The sequence below is a fragment of the Epinephelus moara genome, chromosome 24, assembly GCF_006386435.1.
Source record: "Epinephelus moara isolate mb chromosome 24, YSFRI_EMoa_1.0, whole genome shotgun sequence".
In the NCBI taxonomy this organism is placed as follows: Eukaryota; Metazoa; Chordata; class Actinopteri; order Perciformes; family Serranidae; genus Epinephelus; species Epinephelus moara.
Window position 1 is genome coordinate 25,457,367 of NC_065529.1, and position 24,659 is coordinate 25,482,025.

Sequence of the window (24,659 nt, forward strand, 5' to 3'; positions counted from 1 at the left end):
CGTCCCTAGGCTCACCTACGGTCATGGGCTTTGCGTAATGACCAGAAGAATGAGGCTGTGGATACAAGCGACCAAAACAAGCTTTAGAGGTAGGATACGGAGCTCAGACATCTGGAGAGAGCTCAGAGAAGTGCTGCTATTCCATCGCATTGAAAGGGGCCAGGTTCGGGCATCTGATCAGGATGCCTTCTGGGTGCCCCTCCATTAGAGGTTTTCAAGGCATGTCCAACTGGGAGGAGGCCCTGGAGCAGACTATAAATATGCTGGATGGATTATATATCTCATCTGGCCTGGGAAAGCCTCGGGATCCCCCAGGAGGTGTTGGAAATCGTTATTGATGAGAGGGACGCTTGGAATACGTTGTTTAACCTTCTTCCCCTGCAACCCAGCCTCATATAAGTAGATGAAAATGAATGGATGGATGGATGGTATCTAGACCAGCTTGTGCCACTTGCAGACTGACAGGCTGGTGCAGGCTTTAATAGAACACTCAAACCAATTATCCATAAATTTATGCAAGGATTTAGCTGAAATTCACAGTCATGGTTGGCTCCTCTGTTATTTTTAGAGTGGAAGGCATTACAGGCCTCCACAGAGTTTTCCCCCATTTAGCTACAATTCTGTAAAAAACTCCAGGGCTGTACTGTGCCAGATAATACAGACCTGTGAGAGTGGAGTGCATACAAGAAAGACTAAATATGTTCAAGACATGTGAAAACTCATTTTACTGGGTGAGCAAGTGCCACAAAATTTGCACATTGAATGTCAATCAATAACAGTTTGTTTTTGATCCCTTCCTAATCCCAGCTCAAAACCCACCAAATGGCAAGGAATGTTTTTGCTGGATATTTAACACTGCAGTAGGGAACTCACTGACAGACATGATGTCATCTAATTTAACACTAGACTTTTGTAAAACTTGTGTGTGTCTCCTGATTCTGGCTCACGTGAACAAATATTCAAATATGTTTCCATACAGAACTCACTTTCAACAGAGGTAGCTTTTGGGCACGTTTTCACCAAGACACACAAAATTCATAAACCACACCTAAATGTTTCCCAAGTTAAAGGTATGTAGCGAACCCCAAAGAGGTAAAATGAGACAGAAATGAGAGCAGGTCCACAATTATCTGGTGTAACTCCATCACAGCTTGATGTTACTGTGCTCGACTTTCCCACCAGGATCATGGCTCACAGTGCTGCAGCCCACTCAGAAAAATCAGTTATCAGTTAATAGAGACGGCTGGCAGCAGCATATAACCAGCTACCAGTGGAACTCCTAGACAACATTAAAGGCATACTTCACCCCCAAATGACCATTTCTATGTCAATTACCCCCTGCCACTTTTTCTTTTTTTTTGTGTGTGTGCCTCTAGCGAACAAAGAATCCAGAGAATATTCTTGATAAATTAAAGTCATATGCGTCTGTGTTTAACAGCAAAACTATATTAAAACATCCTTTCACAAACTCTCACACAACTCATGCAACATAATCCAAGTCTCATTTATCCAGTCGTATGCTCAGTACTTTTCCAAACAGACAGCTCTTTCTAACAGGGAGCTGAACTACAAGTGCAAAATGCTCTCTTTAAACTTTATTGACAAAAACAGTCATTTTACCTCGCTGAACACGGGAGCTGCTGGTTGACCCCAGGTAGTTTGTGTTATTGTGTGAATTTAGTGTTTTAAAGTGTTCGTACAGATTCACCAAAATCACACAATAACATAAAAAAACTAACTGACTGAGGCAGTGGTAGACCAGCAGCTCCCGGGATCAGCTAGGTAAAACTACCGCTTTTGTCAGTTGAGTCTGGCCTTGAAGAGAGCATAGATAATTTTCACTTACAGTTCAGATCCCCATTGGAATGAGCTGTCTGTTTGGGAAGTACTGAGCATACAACTGGATAATGGAAACTTGGATTATACTGCATGAGTTGTGTGAGAGTTTGTACATGGATGTTTTGATATAGTTTTGCTGTTGTTGTTAAAAGTATCCTAAGCAGGACTGTCGGATGCTGTTTCTAAACATGCTCACCACTGAGAGTAAAAGGAAAAGTCAACCCCAGATTCACTCTTGTTTGGCGTTTCACCTTGCTATATTTGTGATTTTTTCCGCTGCTGTTACTCTTGGATGTGTACGACTTATGGTCTGCCACCTGGTTACTACCTTTTTATAAAGCCATTAACATCCCATTAACTATAATTACTGCCCCATGATTGTATGCCTCCGTGCACCAGTCAAGTTTATCTGTCTGTGAAAACATGGATGCTTCACACACATTTTTCCCCGGCAGCACAGAAGATCTGTACAATCTGTTTCAAGGTGGGCACCCGAGATTAGTGTCACCAATTAAGTATCTGAATATTTCCCCTTCTGCTCCTGAAATATGGCACTGAATAATGGCCTGTGTTATGCAGCACACCATGATGTCACGGTAAAGTTGACATTTGACCTTTTGGATATAAAATGTCATCACTTCATCATCTTATTCTAGTAGACATTTGTGTGAAGTTTTGTCATAATTAGCATATGACTTCCTGAGTTAAGGCCGAAACATATTTTGTGAGGTCACACTGGCCTTGACCTTTGACCTTCCACCACATTTTCTAATCAGTTAATTTTTCAGTCCAAGTGGATGTCTGTGCCAAATTTGAAGAAATTCCCTCAGGCTGTTCTTAAGATATTGCGTTCTCAAGAATGAGATGGATGGGAGGTCACAGCGACCTCAACCTTTGACCCTTGACCAACAACATATATTCAGTTCATCCTTGAGTCAAAGTGAACATTTGTGCCAAATTTAAAGAAATTCCCTCCAGGTGCTCTTGAGTCATTGCATTCACAAGAATGAGACAGATAGGGTCACAGTGACCTTGACCTTCGACCTATGACCACCAAAACCTAATCACTTCATTGTTGGGTCTAAGTGGACATTTGTGCCAAATTTGAAGAAATTTCCTTGATACAGGCAGAGGGCAGAGTCTCAAAAAATAAAATAAAATCACTGCCACACCCATAAATGATGATTGAGAGGAATTACCTCTGTATGTATCTATACATTGTTTTTTAGGAAGATTCGGCATGGTACGTATTTAAACGCAGAGCTTTATTCATGAATTTAATCTAACACAGGGAGTAATAAAAATACAAAAGGTCAGTTGGGGATGAAGTGTTCCTTTAAAAAGTGTACATATTGCAGGGGAATATCTCTGGAGCATTACTTAGGTTATTACATGCAGCCCTAGCCCCAGGTGGACAAACAACAGCAGCCTGACCACAGGCCCTCAGGGAAGACTCAGAATAGGCATCAGATGAAAACTTTCGCAGTAGGAAGCTAATAATAGCACTACAGAAATGTTTTTTATCACTTCAGGCAGCAAATCATTCTGTAGCTGGGATCACATCCAATAAAAGCAACCACAAAACCAATTTCATTGAATCACATCCAATAAAAGCAACCACAAAACCAATTTCATTGACTGTCCTCGTAGCCAGAGGCTGCTCGGTAGATACAGCATGTTCTCACCTTTCCTGGAGGACCGCTGTCTCCCTGCTCCCCCTTTAAGCCGTTCTGGCCTGGAGGTCCAGAAATGCCCTGAGGAACAAATTACACAATGATGACACCGAGGGGGACCTGATAAAAATGTCACAGTGCTCACTGCATACACAGTCGACTACATGAACACAAACTCTAGCACACAGACAGACAGACACACACACATACACACCTGCTTTCCTGGTAACCCAGGTATCCCATCTTTGCCCGGCACCCCATCTCTTCCAGGGACTCCTGGTTTACCTGCTTCACCCTGAGGAGCAGCACATACTTCAGTATTTGTAATACCTGTGCAATCTGAAGCATGTGCAGTCACGTTCACATTTAAGTGCTCTACAAAGGTTGCAAATCATCTAAAAAGAATCTATGCAGCTGTCCAATTCACCTTGAGCACCACAGTTAATCAATTAATATGGATCAGTTATGGGGTCTTAAGCTAAAAGTTTACAACAAAAATGAAACAAAGAAAGTGGTTAGAGTTTGTCACACAGTGAACAGGATATGCTGAGGGGACAGCTTGTTTATCAGCTGAAGGTACAACAAATCACATGTTCTCTAACCTGCTTTTTCAAATCATGAACACAAAATGCGGCTGAAGCCTCCATTTGTCAACGAAAGCTCGGCACACATGTTCTGGCATTTTTATTTAATGACCTGCCCATTTTCAGCTGTAATCGAAATGCCTCAGGCAAAGAACATTTCCTCAATTTTACACTTCCTCACTGTGCTCCACAGCGCTGCAGACAGTGGCAGCCAGATCAGGATCGCATACTCACCACCTGCCCTGGTAGTCCTGAAGGTCCCTGTGGACCCTGCAGCAAGAAATAAATGCAGTGGTGAGAAGGAGCGCAATATGATACACAGCATGAGGTTTTTGATGAATTTCATGAGGAAACATGAAAGCAGCGTCTCCCTGTGGGGACACTTACTACTGCTCCGGGGGGGCCTGGTGGTCCTGGCAGACCTGTGCTCCCTTGGGCTCCAGGAGGACCCTGCAGACAGAGGAAATTAAGTCACACATTGTTGATGTGTTGTAGAACTTCACTGTCCAGATTATAATGTGATTAGGACAATTGAACCTTTTGTCTAAAAGAACTTTAGCACATCGTGCACAAAAATGTGCAGTGTCCTAATTGTACACACCGTAAAGTTAAAACCTGCTTGGTAAATTTTTTTTTTCTAATTCTGAAAAGATGTAGAGTTGTCTTACCTGGACACCAACACCTGGCTCTCCTTGATTACCCTGTCACAGACACAAAAGATTTATGTCTTTCGTCAGCAAGCAACAAACAAAAGAATCTCAGTATACATGCTGTAACAGGCAGCACGTCGAGATGTAAACTCACCTTCACACCTGCAGGACCTGGAGACCCGTTGGGACCCATGGGGCCCTAATTGAAACACATACCACCAACATATTATGTGCTGCTGTCGATACGAGTCGGTGAATGTGTATGCATGCTTCGTTGTGTGTGTGATACTCACAGTTGGCCCCCTTATGCCAGGCTCTCCTGGGTTTCCCTAAAAGCAAAATACAAGTCATACACAGAATATTCACATCATAAATTACTCCCTAACACTGCACACTTCACACACGCCACATTTTAACAGAATATTTTGACATCATGAAAAAAACGCATTAGCTTTGTTGCAGAGTTAGATGAGAAGATTGATACAACTGTGTTTGTCATTAAATAGCTAATAACTTCCTGGAGTCTCGGCTGATTGCTTGGCAACCTCATGGTGATGACAATTCTCCAGGAAGCCACTGTGCCCATTAAACAAACAAGATATAACCATAGAAGTCAAAAGTAAGTCTCAAATCTTTACAATCAAGCCCTGAAGCAAGTTCCAAGTCAAGACTGACACGTGCTGGGTCAAGTCCCATATCCTAAGCATTGAGTTTTGAGTCCTATCATAAGTCATAATGTGCTCCTCACCAAATGTACTGCCATTTTAACAAAAGAGTAATCATATATTAAATTTACAAAAAATCATGAATTCTTTATAAAATGTATATTTGTTAAAACAAGTTTGTTAAAAAGTAAGTTATTAAGCTAACGTTAGCAAAACATTAGCTCTCCATCTATGTTAACATTAGTCTCCATTTAACAACTTCAAATGTTGAAATAAGTTGGAGAATGTTTTATCTTCGTCCATAATTTTGACCAAGATGTTTCGCATATTGCAATTTATTTTTTGATTACCACCGCATGGCTTTTGTAAACAAACAAAATCACCCTCGGTATCATTTTTTTCTGACTGTGGCTCTGTAATGTTATCTCTTCACTCTTCATCTCTGGCTCTGTCCTGCAACTTCATTGGATGCTGTTGGTTCAAACTAAGTAGATGTGGAGAATTAAGTGTGACCTTGCTGGGAAGAAATTACATTAACGTTAGCTGATTCAGGAAATGAAGGGAAATTAATTGATTCGTGACACATTTTTTAAATAACATACTTTTTCATCTTTGGACTCGGGGGAAGTATCTTCAAGTCAAAACGCTCAAGGCAAATTGAAGTCATACTTCATCTCTGTTTAAGTCGAAATCGAGTCTTTTTATTTTGTCAAGTCGAGTCTGAAGTCATCACATTTGTGACTCAAGTCTGACTTGAGTCCAAGTCACGTGACTCCATTCCACACCTATGTCACAGATTATAAAAAAATAATGGATGTAGCTACTGTGACCCATTGATTTGTGGACTCCTGTTTTGAAGCCTCGAGTTTGGCATTTTGGACGTCACAATCTTGGATTTTCGGAGTCAGGAGCAATCATGTTTAATCAGAAGGGTGGAGCTAGGGAAGAGTGAGAGATGGATCTGACTGAGAGCCCCATGATGTGACCTGCAGACAGCCTGTCACTCGAAGCAGTCACTACCTTAGTCATGTGCAACTATAAGCTTTAATAACCACCCCTTTACAGTTGCCTTCAAGGAGGAAATTAGCTATAGAGACCAAAACTGTTTTTGTACCGGGCTTTAAACATGTTTATTTCTGTTGTAAAGTTGGGCATTTTAACATAGGAGTCTGTGGGAACTGACTCAATTCTGGAGCCGGTCACAACTGGCCATTTGAGGATTTGCACATTTTGACACGTCCGTGTTGGCTTCATTTTTCAGCCCTGGACGTTGCTGCTTCAATATAACGTGCCGATTAGTGAGCTTTCAGAGGTGCTGATAGGCAAGTTTTGTTACCTTTGGACAGAGTCAGGCTGTTTCCAGTCTTTATGCTAAGCTAAGCTAACTGGCTGCTGGCAGAAGCTTCATATTCAATGAACATTTGAGAGTGGTATCGACCTTCTCGTGTAATTCTCAGCAAGAAAGCAAATATCTGTATTTTTCAAAAATGTCAAAACTATTCATTGAAGCAACATATTTATATATAAATATGTTTGTAAAAATCGAGCACTTAAAAACGTATATAATTCTTTATATACTCAGCATTGGACAACATGGAGTTTACATAATTAACACACAGACTTGTCACTAATTGATTTGAACGTCTCTCTAGGAGGCACAGAAATACAAACACAGAAACATCTGACTGACTCGTGACAACAGGTAGGACAATACAAAAACACAGGATCAACAATGTCAACAAAGAGACACTCCCATGGTAAGCTTAGCGCTGTAAGAGGGATAAGCACACAACAGACAGCAGGCACAGCTGCATGCACGATAAGCAGACTCAAGCGAATCGACAACACAGTACTTTTTGGAGTAACAATAACCCCATTTCGTATTCCCCTCTACTATGGTACACTGGATCCTGGTGAGAGTTTCAGCTCAGGATGTCAGCTGACTTCCTTTCATCTCCTTCAACAAATCTGTGGTGTTTTACACGTTTAAAATTCAACTTTTGAGTTTGACGCGAATGCTTTGGGGACAGGTGGTCTTCATTAATATTTTATGGAGGAACCGATCAAGGTCTGATTCTTACCCAGACCCCAGCTCCCAGAAGGATGTTTCCAATACAAATGCATTAAGATTAAATGGGTGGAATTTGCCTGGAAGGTACATGACAATGTGTGCATCCTGATGATAGGCTGTTTCCTGTTGTTAAATGCAGATAAATCTTTCAGCTACTTGCTGTCTAAGCTAAAGCCCCCCTGGTATCTCTAAAGCTTTGGTCCATTTCCCACTTGTATCCGATACCAAAGGGGACAGGCTGTCCTAGCCCCCGCTCCTCCAGAGCTCAAGCATGCCAGCCAGCAGCAGAGAACCTACCGGTCTGCCTAGAACTCCTGGGAACCCAGGCAAGCCCTGGAGAGGATAGAAGACAGAGGAAGGTGGATGACAGGAGGGTGGGGGGACAGGTGGGTGGAAAACAGTGTTGAAATAGGGGAAACAAACAACACAGAAAAGGAAATGGACAGATAAGACACATATGAGGAGAGAGAGGAAGTGAGAGAGTGAGGTGTTAGCCGCACAGCTGCAAAAGGTTACTCTCTAAGGATCTATGAAGCCTCGGCTCAAGAGGGGGGAAAGAGAGCTCCATCAGCTTAGTGCTTGCAGCCAATCCAGTGGTTTAATCTGAAGATCAAGCCTAAAAGGAGGCCCCCTTGCTGGGTTACAGGTTACTCACTGGTTGACCTCGAAGACCAGCAGGCCCTGATGGGCCCTGCTCCGACATGGAGGGAAGGAAAACAAAAAGTGTGAGGAAGGGCTTAAAGGAATACTTCACCCACCAAATAATAATTTGTACATCAATTACTCCCCCATGTTATGTTGACATTGTGAGGAAAACTTGTTTTTCTAGCATGCCTCCGGTGAATGAAGAGGAATTCATGATGAATTGGAGTCAAAGGGGGACGTGACTAACAACAACAAAACAATATCAAAACATCCGTTAACAAACTCTAACACAACTCGTGCAGCATAATCCAAGTCTCATTTATCCAGTCTTATGCTCACTACTTACCAAACACATGCATTTTTGCTATAACATTACTATTCAAAACATTTGTGCATGCCAGTAGTGTGTGTGTGGGGAAGCTCGAGCATTTGAACTCTGCTCATGTATTCCATTAACCAGAGTTTAAACACTCGTGCTACTCATCTGTGCGTGAGACTGTTTACAAGGAAGCGTTGATACAGATGTTTTAATATACTTTTGCAGTTGTTAACAAACCATCCCCACGCTACGTTTTTGGATTCCTAATTCACTGTGGAGACTCGTAAGAAAAGTTTTCCTTACTAATTCAAGGTAACACAAGGTGACTGAGTAATACACAAATTATTATTTTGTGGGTGAAGTATTGCTTTAACACCTCGACTCTCCTTTCGTCACATTTACTCCTGCACCCGACCATGCAATCATGACATACATTACATCATTTGTGTTTGGGCTTTTAGTGATCACTGTAAACAGTACGATAACAAGAAGAAGTTGAGTGGGTGCGTAATGTCATGCATATGAATTGATATTAAATATCACAATACTGTCAATTAATAAAGGCATATACTCAATAAACAAGAAGAGAATGTATTAATAACTATACATAATTGACTGTATATTGTTATTCTGATGAAAAAAAAACAAAAAAAAAAACTTACCAAGTCTGTTAAAAGACATATTCATTAAATAGGTACACACGTGTCTCTAAACCAAGAAAGTCATTACTATAACCTGCTCTGTTAAAAAAACAAAAGCACAATTTTGGCAATTTTCAGTTGAAATGTATAACTCACTATAGCTCACATTAAGGTCTCACACTTACCGGTTTCCCATCCTGACCAGGTTTTCCTGGTTCTCCTGCTGTTCCCTGAAATGACAACCACAGATTGTTTTTTATTAAACATGTTATAGATTTTCACCATGTCTTTAGTATAGTGGCAGTAAGATCAAAATCAGATTATCTCACTTTAGCAGTCTGTGATTATTACAATATTTACCAGCCGTAACCACGTCCCGACGGCTGGTATTGTTTTCACCTTGTCAGTCTGTGTGTGTGTGTCATCATGGCAAAGCATGGTCATGGTGACAGCAACTGTAGCAGGACCGACTGCCAAAGTTGTTCTGTGTACTTTGTCAGGTATTTATGTGCCTTTCTGTCTGCCTGTGGACAGATTTTGTGTCGGCTGTGAGTCGGCTCCTATTGTTTACTTAAAGGAGCCGGCACACAGCCAAATAATTCACGACTGACATCATTACGAAGATGGGTGTGGTCCATGCAAGGGGTCGGAGGTAGGGGGGTAGGATGTAGGGAAGAGGCCATTGGCCACCGCACTTTGTGTCCCTGGCCTACATTCATTTTAAGTCTAGTTCCAGTAGATTACCTGCAAGCCATCACGTCCTTTTTCTCCAGCCTGTCCTCGGTCTCCTTTATCACCTCGACTTCCCACAAAACCCTGTAAGACACATTAAAAAATCTCATTTACATATAGAAGCATATGATAGTGCATGATATCACATACAACATGTGAGTTTCAATTATTATTATCATGTGTAAATCTTACCCGTTCTCCTTGAGGTCCCGGTGGTCCTGCAGCACCAGGCTCTCCCTTTGGTCCTGCAAGTCCTGGAGGGCCTCTGACCCCAGGCGAACCAACCAGCACTGAGTCAGCAGATGCTCCCTACAGTAAATACACATAGAAATACATCCTATGTACTGTGTATCTTATATTTACAAAATATGGAATCTCTGTAGTTTCACTGCATCAACACCATGGATGAGAAGGAGTTTACCTTTTGACCTGGTGGGCCAGGTGCTCCTGATAGACCAATTTTTCCCTGAAAAACAGAGGAAATTCTCAGTTCAGCGTGAAAGTGTTTCCATAAAACATGAATTTCTTCCAACTAACTTGATATGGAGTACCAAATTCAGTGTGACACTTACAGCATCTCCTTTGTCACCTTTCTCTCCTCTCTCCCCCTGAAATACAGATATATGCGATATTAGCATAATCATGTTCAATGATCTCATGAAAGGTTTGTCCACCCAACTCTCATCTCACCTTATCTCCAGGTCTTCCAGCCTCCCCTAGTTCCCCAGCTCGCCCAGGAACTCCCGGTATTCCTGGTTTGCCCGGCTCTCCAGCGGGCCCTGGTGGTCCTTCTGGCCCTCGCTCTCCAATGGCTCTACCTGGAGGTCCAGGTGCTCCTGAGAGTCCTCTCTCCCCTTGATCCCCTTTCGCTCCTCTGTCTCCTGGAAGGCCACGGGAACCCTGGTGCACAACAGGAATTGGAGAGAGAGATACAAATCTAAATTTTGAATTATGTTGATTAGACATTTTAATAAACATCGAAATGTAGTTCACCATCTGGACTCGCTATAATCTTACTAGGGGTCTTCATCAAGATTTTCTATTTTCCCTGTAAGCCTCCAAGATGCCCTTAGTCATACTTACATCTGCACCAGATGGTCCTCTCGGTCCAGTTTCACCTCTGTCCCCTTTGTCACCTTTTACGTCCCTCTGCACTGGAGGACTCAGTAGTATGTCCTTCCTGTCCACAACCACCTTCAGATCAGACATCTGTGTGGAGGGAGGGAAAAAGGAAATGGTTAGCAAGAGCTTCAGAACTTTCAGCCACAGTCACCTTTCTGTGAAGAGCTTGAGACATCAGTTAAAGACCAGTCATTTAGATTTCATTTCAGCAGCTGGAGGATTGCTTGTAATCAGCGTCTTCTTTCACATGCTCCACATGAGCCCAGAAAAAAGCAAACTACAATCGTCATTTTAAAATGTATTCACACTAAAGCTCTGACACATATGATTTTACTATGAGAGATTGATCTGCAGGAATACTAAATGAGGTTCGCAAACTCCTCCGCCACCTCAGAGCGACATATTTCCTAAGAGGTGACAAATCAGTCATAAACCTATGTCAGTCATCGGTTGACGTCTATGACATCAATCCTCACATGCTGCTTTGGGATTTAACTACTTGCTGTCCTACTTTATAATACCCATAAAAAACCAAGAGCCAATCCCATATTTGACCATGGCGACTCTGTAAACCCGCTTTTACTACATTGAAGACATTTTTATTTTCAAACTAATTGACAACAGCCGAACATGAATTATAAATAAATCCGCAAGCTGTAAATGACATGATGACATTTGCAAGAACAAATGGACAAATGAAAACACTGTGCACTGGTCCCAGGACATTTTTCATTGGCAAGAACATTATGCTGAAATATTCAGTCATATATCCGTAATAGATACATGAGAAATAACTGAGATTAAGGTGGTTCAAAATTCATAGAAAAAAATCCAGTTAAGATGGTCTTACTGTTCTTATGGGAGTCTATAGTTTGCAAAATGTATTTTTAGATTAACTCATATTAATTTTCACTTCAAAAAAATGACTAATTAAGTATCTGACAACTAACAAGGACCATATAGGTATTTTTAAAAATGTACTACACCGACATATGTTTGTGGGTCTGTAGAATATTACGTTAAGGTGCACTGATGAAAAGAGTGACAATCAAAGTTGTCAATCCAAAACAAATTTGTTCTTTGAAGTAGAGCTGGCATGATAACAGATTTTCTCTACACAATTAGCACGGCCAAGAGTTCATGATAATGATATTATGCTGATAGCTATATAGACATCCTATCAGTTAAATTCATCTTTAACTTGGTTTATATGCGTTTTGTCTTTTTCTTTTTTTGTCAAATGAATAACATTAAAAATACGAATGTAGGCAGCTTGAGAAGGAGTCAGTAACCATAACTATATAGAAGCGTAAAAAAAGAGCAGTTACACTTATATGGATAGTGTAACGGCAACCAGATGGCGTTGGAGAAAAGAAACAAATCGAGAAGTGAAGGAAACTTAAATGATTTAAGAGGTGCTGGATTATTTATATGATATTATCAGATGTGTATTATCAACATAATGTCAATCTCATTTTCGGGGCGTCGGTGGCTTAGTGGTAGAGCAGGCGCCCCATGTACAAGGCTGTTGCCGCAGTGGCCTGGGTTCGACTCCAGCCTGTGGCCCTTTTGTGTTTTCATGTCGGCACCATAGTTCTCCTACACACTTGGCACTCAGGAGAGGCTTCAGTTCTGCAAACTTACGGCTAGATGCCACTAAATCCTACACACTGGACCTTTAAATGTCACTTATCATCAGTACTATTGCAGTACCCCACCTTGTCGTCAGTGCTCTTTATCAATGCCTACAAACATTTCCATCTCAAAAGGAACCATCAGGCTCAAACCTCATCATGTTCAAATCCAATGTAAAACTGTATCTATGCATTTAAACATACAGTACTCAAGAAACAGAAATATGATAGAATATTTCATTATAAATTATGGTTGTGTGCAGTCTACATACCTGAATGCCAAAGCCGGCCAGAGCCTTCTGTACATCCTGGTATGAGAAACACACAGACATCATTAAATAGAAATAAACAGCAAGTCAGAGCTGAGTCATGGCAGATGATGTGCTGATGTCTTACCACTGCTGTCCCAGGTTTGCCTGGCATCCCATCCTCTCCTGGGTCTCCCTGCCAATAAAAAAAGTTATTAAAGTGTCAACAGAAAACACATGAAACCTCACCCACGTCACATTTTCAATACAACAGAAATTAAAGTTTAACTTACAGCATCACCTTTGAGGCCAGGCAGACCTCTATCCCCCTGGAAGAAAGAAAGTTAGAAGGTCAAAAAACACGACTAAGTTCATTACTAATCTAAAGCAAACTGAGATCAATGCAGACAACCACGACTTACTCTGGCTCCCACAGCTCCAGGGATCCCAGGTACACCCTGAAGGACAGAGCAAGGACAATGATAAAAACATCAACAGATAAGACTGTGGGAGGGCTGCAGTGGCACACAGGGACAGATAGATAAAACACATGCTGCTACATGTAGGAGAGATGCTGCTGGGGACAACATGGCCACACAAGAACTATAAGCTCGAGGTTTCTAGCTGATGTTTCTGTAAAATGACCTTGTCTGTGATAGTATGCAAAAAGAAACAATATTATAAAAACATAATTAAATGCAGAGGACTTTTTTTGAGTTATAATTATTTTATCTTCCATTAATGCACATTAGCCCTTAGAGGTCCATATCATTCCTAGCACACTGCGCTTCAGGAGAAGCAGTGATGTGTGTGTTTAACTTCAATATGAATTTAAAGAATGTAATTAAAAGTAATGTCAAAGTCATGCATACTCACAGGGGTTCCTGGAGGCCCCTGCGGGCCTGGGATTGGTGCTGCTTCAGCTCCTTTCACATACACCACCTGGGAGGCAGGGACAGTGTATAGATTAGTAAAGATAACAACCTATCATTCCCACTTATAATATTTTTCAAAGGTGTCTACATGTATCCCACCTGTCCAGGAGGACCAATGCTGCCAGGTACTCCAGGAGCCCCAGCAGGTCCAGTGGGTCCCGCAGACCCAGGAAGGCCCCGGTCCCCTTTCTGCCCGTCACGGCCCTGGCAAACACATGCGATTATACAACTGAGGCTGCGCTTGCACAGTCTTTTTTCCTTAGGAAGATTCCTAACCAAGTGAAATCACCCGCAAATATCTAAGTGGCAGCCATGATAAAAGCTGGTCGAATTCTCTAGAAGCTACGGAATGCTTCCTTTCTTATCTCCTCTAGCAAAGGATACACTAGACCATCCTTTAAAAGCGCTGTTCTGCCAGCAGCAGCATTTAAAGAAATGCATCACTTGGCCCTTTACAAAAACAAACAATATGCCTATCCTGCATAAATCTGATAATAATCTTCATACAATCATACTTTTTGGGGATTCATGTCAATAAATACGAGTGGACAGGGGGGTGAGTGTGAGCAACAGCTCTCAGTGTGACAATCATTTGGTTTATCTTTGTGACTGGTAGTCTATATACTTCCTTTATTGCAGTTCCTACCATGAGGTAATGTTTTTTTACCAGGTTGTCTACGTTTATAAAGCTGCATGAAGAAACACAGTAAGACCACACAGGGCAGAGTATCTAAGATGTGCTTTAGTAGTCCATCTCGGGCACACTGTAATTTCACCGTGGCAGACCCACGTCAGTAACATCAGCTGTCACATTATTACGCAGCCTAGTGCAGCAATTTTCAAAGTGGGAGCCCATGGGAGCCACCGGGGGGCACCAGTAAATTGGAGGGAAGATGAGGAGTGCTCATCTCAATGCTAAAAAAATAAAGGTTTGAAAAATAAACCTAAAATTTTCTTTGCACATTGAAATGTCATTATTATTGCATAATAAAAGTAACTAAACATATCAAAAAGTCGTTGTTTTTACATTTCCCATTGTACTGTCAATGGGATTTTAAAGACATCATGCAAAAGGGGGCCCTGGCCGTGAGCTAATGTTATCTGGGGACCTCGGCATGAAAAATTCTGTTGGAGTGCAGTCGTATTCTCTCAGCAGCATGGTTGTCTTTTCCTGAGTCCTTATGAATTCTCCTTAACACACACAAAGACAAGTGTTTCCGAAAAGACAGAGAACGTATTTATGTGACTTTTCGGCTGCAGCCTGAGACTCTCTCCACACAGGGTTACTTCCTCCTGCGCTATAGTGGAGGCTGAACTATAAAATCAAAGCAGGTGGCCGCTGCCACCCCTCCACTGATGTTCTAGAGATAATTAATATGAATTTGCACATGAAAACAGCAGTCTGACATTTGGTGCCCCTCTGGATTCCTCTCAGAAGTGGCTCCCTCTTAAAGGCTAGGCTTGATCATTAGAGGCTAGTGAATTTATATAGCGGCTTCTCAGAAGCTTATTGATTCAGCAGTGAGTGAGAGTGTGATGGTAATGTCAATGTCAGGGCAAACTACAGTTGATAAATACACACTTGAGTGGGAAAGTGATGAGAAGAAAAGAAAGGAGTAAAGCTGATGTGTAATACAATAAAGTCAAGGATCGATACAGGAAGGAGGGGGTGAGATGGGGCAGGCTGACAGGACAGGATGCAGCGGAGAAACAAAATGACAACAAAACACAGAGAGATAATGATAGAAAGGAGATTAGGCAAAACTGACATCTCTTCCCGCTGCTCCTGATTCTCCTTTGTCACCCTGCAGATTAAAGACAGCAGAGGAGGATTCAAAAAGAAACACAGACATAATAGGCACAATCTTTATGAACAAATTTCTAAAAAAAGACACTAGCCCTACCCAGCTAAAATATTCTTTGATTTAATTTTTAGTCATTTTTGTTTGGCATTACATGAGGTGTGTCCTGTAGTATTAAAAGCACTGCAAAACAATGGGCACAAATATGTAGTACTTAATCAAAGATACCAAACTTTAACAGACCATTTTACATGACAACATTCATGAGAGGATTTGCGGGAAAAAAATAAAGTCACATGAAATGTTGTTAGTCACCTTAAAGGTATACTGTGCAGGATTGTTTATATATGAGCTCAACAGTCAAAGTAAAAGCCAGCCTCAGATTCATTCTTATTTGGCGTTTTGCCGTGCTATATTTGCATTTTTTGGTGCTGTCTCTCTTGGATGCCTGCTGCTTACAGCCTGAAACCTGGTCGCTACCTTTTTATAAAGCCCCAATCTCACCTGAGCGCTGTGGGGATACAGGCCCATAAACTTTCTGGACACAGAAAATAAGAACACACAGGCAGAGGGCAGAGTCTCTGCAAATAAATTCACTGCCAAACACTGAGTGATAATTGAAAGGGTCTGAGTCTACACATTGAAAATCCTGCACAGTATATTTTAAGCTTACTTTTATCGACAATAATCCCGAAACCCTACTTGACTAAACCTCACCCTGCCTGTTCTAGATGATCATATAAACTGATAAACAGCCACAGACCTTCCTCCCATCTTCACCTGGCACACCATCCTCCCCCTGTAGGTCAAAAGGAAATGCATCACAGTCTCTAACAAACAACCAAACTGAATAATGGCCGCCCTGCTGCAGGAGCACTCTGATAATTCAGTGCCGCTGCCTCAGAGACTCACTTAGAGACAGCCATTATGCGGCAGACCCCGGAATAAATGTCCCCACTGCTTTATTGTCAAGGCCGTTACCAATAAGACAATGATAGAGAGACATGCTTAGAGAAGAAAAACAAGCACTGCTGAAGAAGATTAATATTTTGACTGTTCACAATAAATTTTAAAAGTATGTCAAGTCACTAAATGAATGTGCAACGTGTCATACTATAGTTTGTCAGGGAGAGTGGATGTTACATTCAAGATGCTGAAGTATATTGGCTAAGATAAGTTTTAGTGAGCAGTTACCATTTTGCCAGGAACACCGGGTTTTCCATCTTCACCTGCTTTACCCTGAAATATAACAACAACAATGATGACACACACAACTAAGTAAACATGGTCCAAAGCAGACTTTGATGTATCTAAACAAAAGAACAGATGAGAGTGACAGAGAGATATGTAAGCAGCAAAGTAAAAGTTTGTGTGTGGGTGTATGTGTGTGTACTCACAGGTATCCCTGTATTGCCTGGAGGCCCAACAGGTCCTGGTGGGCCCTGCTCCCCTCTAAGTCCTGGTAAACCCTGATGAATCAAACCAACGCACATCACAGATAGTCCTTTAATCTCACTCATTCAGACTAAATGCCTGCTAAGCTGAAAGTGATTTAGATTTGCCCACATTTTAGGCTGAATTGAGGGGACGTAAGGAGAGTTAAAGAAAAGGTTTAACATGTATAATTTAGTAGTTTAAAAGCTGAGGGAGCTCGAGCACCTGCCCCTTTGCCCCTCAATGTCGAAAGTGTCCTTTTCTCAAGTGTTTTTGTGAAGGCTTGCCTGTAGTCCGTAGCCATTAGACCATTTAACAATTAACAATAATTAAGCTATGAATAAAATGACCTTGCTGCTGTCAGACAGTTTACGTCACATAATGTCATCCGTGACATTCTCTCCATTGCGACACGTGACGCCACACCTGCCACTCAGCGGCGATGTTTAGATGGTGAGTTTCGTTTGTGTGATTGATTTTCACATTACATTTATAGTATTAACATTACAAAGCATCACCTTCGAACTGTGCATCAGTTACGCAATATGGGTTGCTATGATTCAGCACGTTATACTATAAATTATGTCGGTGTATAGTGTTTGAAATTTTATTTTATATGCCCTCTTTGAACTTTGAGCATCTGCCCCTCTTCAGGTCTCTGCACGGCTGCGTACAGCAGCAGTAACAGAGCGGTTATGTGTCTCCCCTTAAAATAGGATATAAACTATTTAACTTAACTGTAAGTTGAGCACTAGGGTACTTTCAGAATCATTATCATGGTCAATATTACATAATGGTCTCATGTGAAACTGGACCAGCCTGGAGACATCTTTCCCTACAGTTGGCTTATGCAACTGGCTACAAGAGTGAAGACTGAATTTCAACCTCTCCACAGTGCCCTCTGCAGCATGTGCACATAAAGTACACGTGTGATTGCAATTCAGGGGCAGAGGTGAGAGTACTGAAAATGTGTCTGATAAATAATTTAGATGTTATGATCAAAATAAAACTGTTAAAGCACTTACTACATAAATACAAAACTCACCACTACAGAGGGCATAACACAAACATATCAGCACTTGTTTTCATGATTACTGATAACTAATGCAATCATGTATTTTTCAACAACTACACAGCAAAAAAAATGAACTCACATCTCTTCCAGGATCCCCCTGTTTCCCAGGATCACCCTGCAACACAAAGAAAAAATAAATACAGTGAATCAGCTGCACACATTTCTCACCCAGACATACAAAGTGTTTTATAATCAGGGGAAAAGATAAACTGAAATACCCTCTGTCCAGGTGGTCCAGCAGCACCTGGTTTACCATCCAGACCAGGACGTCCATCTAACCCAGATGTTCCCCTTTCTCCCTGATGTCACAGATGTTTAAAGGGTTAGAAAACCACCTTTACATCACAACCTAACACAGTTTAAGTGACTCAAAGGCTCTTTTGTAACATTATGCTGCTATTACTGCTTTTATTTATTTGCTTTATTCTAACTACACCGAGAGAAGCCTTGCGAAATTGCATTGTACCTGAGCTTAATGGCAATAAAGATCATTCATTCATTCATTCAATTCAATTTTCGTCCGTGAAGCTTTCTGCCACACACTCTGCACTTCATCCTACTGGGAATCTACCATGTGGTAAACAGAATCCGCTGGAACCAAGGACAGCGAGACCTGTTCATTCATTGTTTTAATATTGATGAAACGACATGGGTCGGCTGAGTAGGTGAGATCGTGAGGACCAGCCACACCGATTGATTTCAAACCTTCTCTCCAGGCGCTCCTCTTTCCCCTGCGTCACCCTGGAAATATCAGAGGTGAAAGTGATGTCAGTGTTTGTGAAAGCAAATGAGCAAGTCAGTCAGGTATTTACAGATATGTTGACGTGAAAATGGAAGTGGAGAGGCAGTGAAAGCAAACTCACTCTTGTGCCTGCAGGTCCCCGTTGTCCCTCAGGACCCTTTATAGACAGCAGGGAAAGAACATGAAGTCACAAAGGATCATCAGTCGTGTATACCAGACCAACAGAGCGAGGGGTCGGCGCACATACAGATGGATATACTGTGCGGGAGCTTATCAGATGCTCACAGAAGCATTTAGAAATTGCATGGATGAGGAAAACTCACTCGCAGGCCTGCAGCTCCGGGAGTCCCTGCTTCGCCTTTCTGACCTTTGCCTCCATGCTCTCCTGGGTCGCCAGCATCGCCCTGGAGAGCGCAATGATGGAACATTTTCAGCGAATCATGACATGTTATTTAGTTTTTCCACAGTGTGACTGCAATAGTAGCTGCAGTAAGACTGGACTGGGGTAGATACTCATTGCAACTCAGAAGCTCTTTAGAGATACAGTACAAACCTTCTCTCCTCTGTCTCCTCTCAGCTGGCCTGTGATGTCAGACTGTTGAAGAGAGCAATCATTTAGCATCAGAACTGGGCTGCACTGAGTTGTGAGAAGTAATTCAATGGTAAGAAGATGCTGGTGACGACAGTGTTACTAAGATTAAAGTGGTTTATCAATTATTACTTTGTTTTTTAAAGAAATTGTTACAGTGCAACACGCTCACCACTTTTCCTGGTGGTCCTGGAGGCCCTTGAGGTCCCTTTAAGAAGAGGGTGAAATATGTGACTCCACTTATAGTAGATATAAAGATATATAAGCACTTTGTAAAAAGTAAAGCAGGCGACAAACCACTTCTCCTTGCTCTCCTCTCGGTCCTGTGGGTCCAGGGCTGCCCTGTGATTGAACACAGATCAATAAAGATGCTGAGCAGCTGACCTTTTTCACTGTTTCTTCTCTCAAGGCTTCAGTGGAAAAGCACAAGAGCATATTGAAAAGCTGTCTGTGCAATGATACATAAATGTGTGCCTCACATTTCGCCCGTGCTCTCCTGGGTCTCCCGTGTCTCCTTTCTCTCCTGCTCGTCCTGGCTGACCGGGTAGTCCCTGAGGTGGGGGGCAATTAAAAATGTCTGTTAACTGAACCGTCCATTGATGGCTGCTGTAAAGTTTTAGAATCCTGAATCTAAAATTTGTCAAAGACACTTTGTCCTACCCTTAGTCCTCTTTCTCCTGCCTTCCCTGGAAGCCCAGACTCCCCCTGACGAAAAGAAGAAAAGAGGAAATTTGCAGTGACATCATGTACATACTCATCTTTAAAAATAAACACAGAGTTTTTATACAAAGAGTGGACATTCAGATGTTGGCATCAATAAGAAGAAGTCATACTCACAGGTGTGCCTTCATCACCCTTCTCTCCTCTCTCTCCCTACGAAAAAAACATACAAATACAATTAATTTCAACACCAACAGAGTAGAGGGCCAGAACAGAGAACAAAAGAAACTGTGACAAAATTTCATGTCATGCACACAAAGAGTGTTTGTTTTTACCTCTAAAATGGCATCATCAGAAAGAGATGCATGTTGGAAGGAACAGAAGGAAGCTTAACAGGCGGTCTGATCTTTGATTACAGCACTGAGAGCAACGTGCGCTAACAATAAGTGCTTGATTATGTTTTTGCGATAGTGCAATGTCTTTCTTCACTGTCTAAAAAAAAACACCAAGAGAAAGGCTGGATAAGAACTTCCTACTGTATTTAGAGAATGCTAACAACAAGATACAGAAAGAGAGGAAGCGAGCAGTTACAGTCGAAGAATCAGTTGTGTTATTTTTCACAGTTAAGTTTTGGATGTAGCCAGACCCTATACACCACTCTCACCGCTTTCCCAGGAAGGCCAGGCTTTCCTGGGAGTCCTGGCCGCCCATTCTCTCCCCTCTCTCCAGGGTCACCTGCATCTCCCTAAGGAACAGTTAAGAGTTCAATAATCAAATAATCCAAAATAAACAGATACACTGACAAAAAAAACACAGCAGGCCTCTCACCTTGGCACCCGGCCTTCCACTGATACCAGGCTGTCCCTGAGGGAAGAGCACATGTTTTATGTATTTTTGGTTTGAGTGGTTTTGGGGCATGACTTACACTGACAGGTGGCACAAGGGAATGCTTCATGAATAATGGATGCTATTGTCAGGAATAAATCATAGCAAACATTATGATTGGGCCATTTGTTGTTCTGATAAAGACAATGACTCCGGTGTGAACTCACTCTCTCTCCCGGCTCTCCTTTAGATCCGGCAGCCGACCCTCCTAACCCTGGAAGACCCTTTAAAAATGACAAAGCACAAAGCGAGATGTCATTGAGACAGATGCCAAACTGTTAGTGTACCGCACAGACAAACAATGCCATATTTTCCAGAGCATTGTCGTCCCCTGGTTGCTTACTCTCTCTCCTCTCTGTCCTGGCTCTCCTTTTTCTCCCCTTGGACCCTCGGGACCAGTCTGGCCTCGGTCCCCCTTTGGGAGAACAGTAAAGGTGAGGAAACCCATCAGAGTAAAGGAACAGTGAGCTCTGTTAAATTTTTTTTTTTTACAAGAACAGAATTTGATGGTTTACCTGCTCCCCTTTCTTCCCGGGAAAACCTGGAGTCTGCATGATTTGAATAATACATTAAGGCCTTGTCATCACAGACAGACTGTCACTGACATTAAATGCATATCCAAAATGAAAGGATGGATAAATTATTATATGTCAGGATTTCTGTCTTATCTGATAACTTACACTTCTGCCGGGCTCCCCGCGTGCACCTTCATTTCCCTGGGAACAGACAGGTGCACTTGTTCTTTCATCTTTGCTTGGAAATTCATTACATCAGATTATGAAACGTTCAGTGATGGAATCACGTTCCTATTGACCCGCTGCTTCTTGTATGATTACACTTAATTTAATCAGTCTCACCTTTTCTCCTGGCGTTCCAGCGGGCCCTGGTAATCAGTCTCACCTTTTCTCCTGGCGTTCCAGCGGGCCCTGGTAAACCCTGATGACAAATGAAAAAACTAATTCATGAGACTCTATACATTCATAACAATCAGAGCATGCAGCAAATATGGAAGAAAAAGGCAAGCTGATGTCATTAGCCAATACTACATGGCAGTCAGTCACTCACTCTCAACCCTGGTGTTCCTGCGAGGCCCAGCTTCCCAGGGTCGCCCTGTGAGACAACATTATTCAGATGACAGCACTCAATTCCACTGAAAGAAAAAGATGTTAATCGTGAAACTAATGTAAATTAAGAACTAAACCAACAATGTTGTACTCACTCTTTCCCCGGTTTCACCAGCCGGTCCTCTCTCTCCCTGCAAAGACACACGTCCAGATTCACTATTTTTTGCAAATGTGCCTGTTCTGTGACTGTTCTCACTAGAGTCTTGTTAAAAGACTTTCCTTTGGTTGTCTGACTTAAGCCAGGCCCAGACTACATGAGTTTTAAAATCCTATCAGCATTTGAAATTGGGTTGCATCATGCACATAAGGACAAACTTCACAAAATATTCAATCTCAAACATGCACACACCAAAAGATTTGAAAATAATGGCGCATCACACACTACAGGATATCATTCAGATTATTGTGAGAGGGAGCCACACAAGTGATCTCATGGGGAAGCAGATGTAAACAAAACAGGGACAAACATAATGCAATGCTTTGCAGTGACAAAAACACAAAAGCAGAAGGCTTATCGAGTCTCGGAAAATGTTTGGGACGCAGTCAACCCAGGTTGTTGTATCTTCAGCGAGAGCTGGAGGTGAGATTTTAACTGTCAGTTTTAATATCTGTCAACAGTAGTATTAGCTAACATTGGCCTCAAGGGCTGGAATGATTACCATTGATTAGCAACACCATCAGCTGCTCTGTACTGGTGTAATCACCCAGATTTTAAATCCTAAATATCAAACATGTTTGAAATTATCGGGGCGGCACTGATTAACCTGCGAGCAGTTTGGAAGGTTTACGACTGGAACCTTAGACCTCTCACATTAACAGATAATCTGGGCTGAAAATTGGTACCAACAAAGGTCCTAGACTGATTTCTACTCCATTTGTTGGAAAATGTGAACTGGGGATAAATCTGCCCAAAACTCCTGTAGTCTGAGTCCAGCCTTACTCAATAAAACCTGCATCTTATCGAAAAGGGTGACTGATCTCGGTGCCAGGGGCGTATGGTAGTTGGGATGGGCCCCAGTGCACATTATTATGTCGGGCCCTCATGCCAGATTTTGCTTCGAAACAGCTACCGTATATTTTATAGTATCATCACATGATCAAATACAGACTTCATGTTGGACAACATCAACACACATATTACCAATCATCACTGAAAATGACAAAAGTACCAAATAAAAACATTAAGAAATGATTAAGTGGATTTAAAAAAAAAACCCAGTTTATTCATAGTTGTTATATTAGTTATATTGTTTATGTAAAATTAATATATAATTTTGTTACTAACTTTACTGCCTATTTTACAAAAGAAAAAAGACATATTGACAGAGATGGGTTTGCCTTATCGAGGGCATATATAGCAGATAACAGCATTAGTATTTTAACGTACTCTTCTTTGAACACAGGCGTATGTTTGAGATGGCAAGTTGAGGCACTCGTAATGGCCCATTCTCTGCTCTAGAGAGAGCAGGCCCTCCAACCACTGTCTCTATGGGCCATATTAACCCTATCCCATGGGCCCCAGTGCAACTGCACTGCCAGCACTGTCTATATTTACACTCCTGCTTGAGCACACAATGTAACTTTTAAAGTGATCATACTGTACATGTGCTACAGTTACTTGGGATGGTTTGCTGCCAGCATTGAAAAGCCTCTGAACTTGCACAGGCTCATCTCTCACAGACAGATCAGACGTACATCTCATCCAAAAAAAAAAAAAAAGACCTTGGAATTGACATTAAAGCTGCCTTAAAAAAATTCAGGTATAAACAAGCTCTTTGCAGCATATCTTTTATTGGATTGCAGGAAAACAACCACCTGCTGTGTCCCCACCCTGTTCTAAGCAACACTTCTTAACTTGAACTTTTCAGACCTTCGTGAACTTCATGAGACACATGTCTGGCCCAGGAAGATTGTTAATATTATCATCCCACTGTGACCTTTTGATTTTGTTGAATTTCATGTGCTCTTCCTCGTGGTAAAATGTACTAAACCTGGTGCCATATCTGTGAATATAGACCACAGTAATTTAGTCGATTAAAAACCCACACTTGCACCGCACAGACTCTCACAGTCATACAAACACAGACGTGCACATACTTGACTCTGATCACGTGACTCACCCTGTCTCCCTGCGATCCAGGCTCACCTGGCTGTCCTCGGTCACCCTATCAGAACAGAGAGAGTGACAGAGATCATTCCTCCATTAACAGCTTACAAAGGAAGTGATTTTCCTCACCTTTATCTTACCTTGCTACCAATTTCTCCTGGAGGCCCACGGGTACCCTGAAAGACACGAGCAAAATGATTAATCATAAATATATTAGTTTCAACAAAGAGATGATGTTTAAGTCCTGTTTATGTGTGTGTTTGTCTGTTAGTTTGCAGGAAATCTCAGAAATAGCAAGAGAGACTTGAGTAGAAGTACTTTTAAATGTGATAGAGCCACTGTGTGGTTATTTGTAAAGCACCTTATACCTTTGCTCACACTTCCTAAATTGTGAATAACAGAAGAATAATTATTTTTTCTCTGCCTGACTTTTTTTTAGGTTTTAGGATTGCACAGGCGCAGCAGAGGTATGTTCTGTCAGTG

General features: G+C 41.8%; 1 protein-coding gene across 2 annotated transcripts in view; it reads right to left on the minus strand.

Moving 5' to 3' along the window:
• Positions 1-24,659, minus strand: part of col7a1 (collagen, type VII, alpha 1) — a 79,571-nt gene that overhangs the window by 21,787 nt on the left and 33,125 nt on the right. For both annotated transcript variants that reach the window (XM_050038254.1, XM_050038255.1), the window contains 47 exons: positions 24,317-24,352; positions 24,190-24,234; positions 22,165-22,200; positions 22,011-22,055; positions 21,846-21,881; positions 21,626-21,661; positions 21,461-21,493; positions 21,289-21,360; positions 21,113-21,169; positions 20,889-20,924; positions 20,725-20,805; positions 20,238-20,273; positions 20,061-20,105; positions 19,880-19,951; positions 19,698-19,742; positions 19,573-19,608; positions 19,365-19,406; positions 19,135-19,215; positions 18,933-18,968; positions 18,775-18,810; positions 18,288-18,368; positions 18,149-18,184; positions 16,958-17,029; positions 16,755-16,799; positions 16,324-16,359; positions 15,528-15,563; positions 13,858-13,962; positions 13,700-13,765; positions 13,246-13,281; positions 13,117-13,152; positions 12,972-13,019; positions 12,848-12,883; positions 10,903-11,028; positions 10,510-10,719; positions 10,392-10,427; positions 10,241-10,285; positions 10,012-10,128; positions 9,832-9,903; positions 9,273-9,317; positions 7,780-7,815; positions 5,040-5,075; positions 4,901-4,945; positions 4,765-4,797; positions 4,484-4,546; positions 4,331-4,366; positions 3,727-3,807; positions 3,525-3,593 (listed from right to left, as the gene is read on the minus strand). In XM_050038254.1, the coding sequence (XP_049894211.1) occupies positions 3,525-3,593; positions 3,727-3,807; positions 4,331-4,366; positions 4,484-4,546; positions 4,765-4,797; positions 4,901-4,945; positions 5,040-5,075; positions 7,780-7,815; positions 9,273-9,317; positions 9,832-9,903; positions 10,012-10,128; positions 10,241-10,285; positions 10,392-10,427; positions 10,510-10,719; positions 10,903-11,028; positions 12,848-12,883; positions 12,972-13,019; positions 13,117-13,152; positions 13,246-13,281; positions 13,700-13,765; positions 13,858-13,962; positions 15,528-15,563; positions 16,324-16,359; positions 16,755-16,799; positions 16,958-17,029; positions 18,149-18,184; positions 18,288-18,368; positions 18,775-18,810; positions 18,933-18,968; positions 19,135-19,215; positions 19,365-19,406; positions 19,573-19,608; positions 19,698-19,742; positions 19,880-19,951; positions 20,061-20,105; positions 20,238-20,273; positions 20,725-20,805; positions 20,889-20,924; positions 21,113-21,169; positions 21,289-21,360; positions 21,461-21,493; positions 21,626-21,661; positions 21,846-21,881; positions 22,011-22,055; positions 22,165-22,200; positions 24,190-24,234; positions 24,317-24,352 (2,625 nt within the window). The remainder of the gene's footprint in view (positions 1-3,524; positions 3,594-3,726; positions 3,808-4,330; positions 4,367-4,483; positions 4,547-4,764; positions 4,798-4,900; positions 4,946-5,039; positions 5,076-7,779; positions 7,816-9,272; positions 9,318-9,831; positions 9,904-10,011; positions 10,129-10,240; positions 10,286-10,391; positions 10,428-10,509; positions 10,720-10,902; positions 11,029-12,847; positions 12,884-12,971; positions 13,020-13,116; positions 13,153-13,245; positions 13,282-13,699; positions 13,766-13,857; positions 13,963-15,527; positions 15,564-16,323; positions 16,360-16,754; positions 16,800-16,957; positions 17,030-18,148; positions 18,185-18,287; positions 18,369-18,774; positions 18,811-18,932; positions 18,969-19,134; positions 19,216-19,364; positions 19,407-19,572; positions 19,609-19,697; positions 19,743-19,879; positions 19,952-20,060; positions 20,106-20,237; positions 20,274-20,724; positions 20,806-20,888; positions 20,925-21,112; positions 21,170-21,288; positions 21,361-21,460; positions 21,494-21,625; positions 21,662-21,845; positions 21,882-22,010; positions 22,056-22,164; positions 22,201-24,189; positions 24,235-24,316; positions 24,353-24,659) is intronic.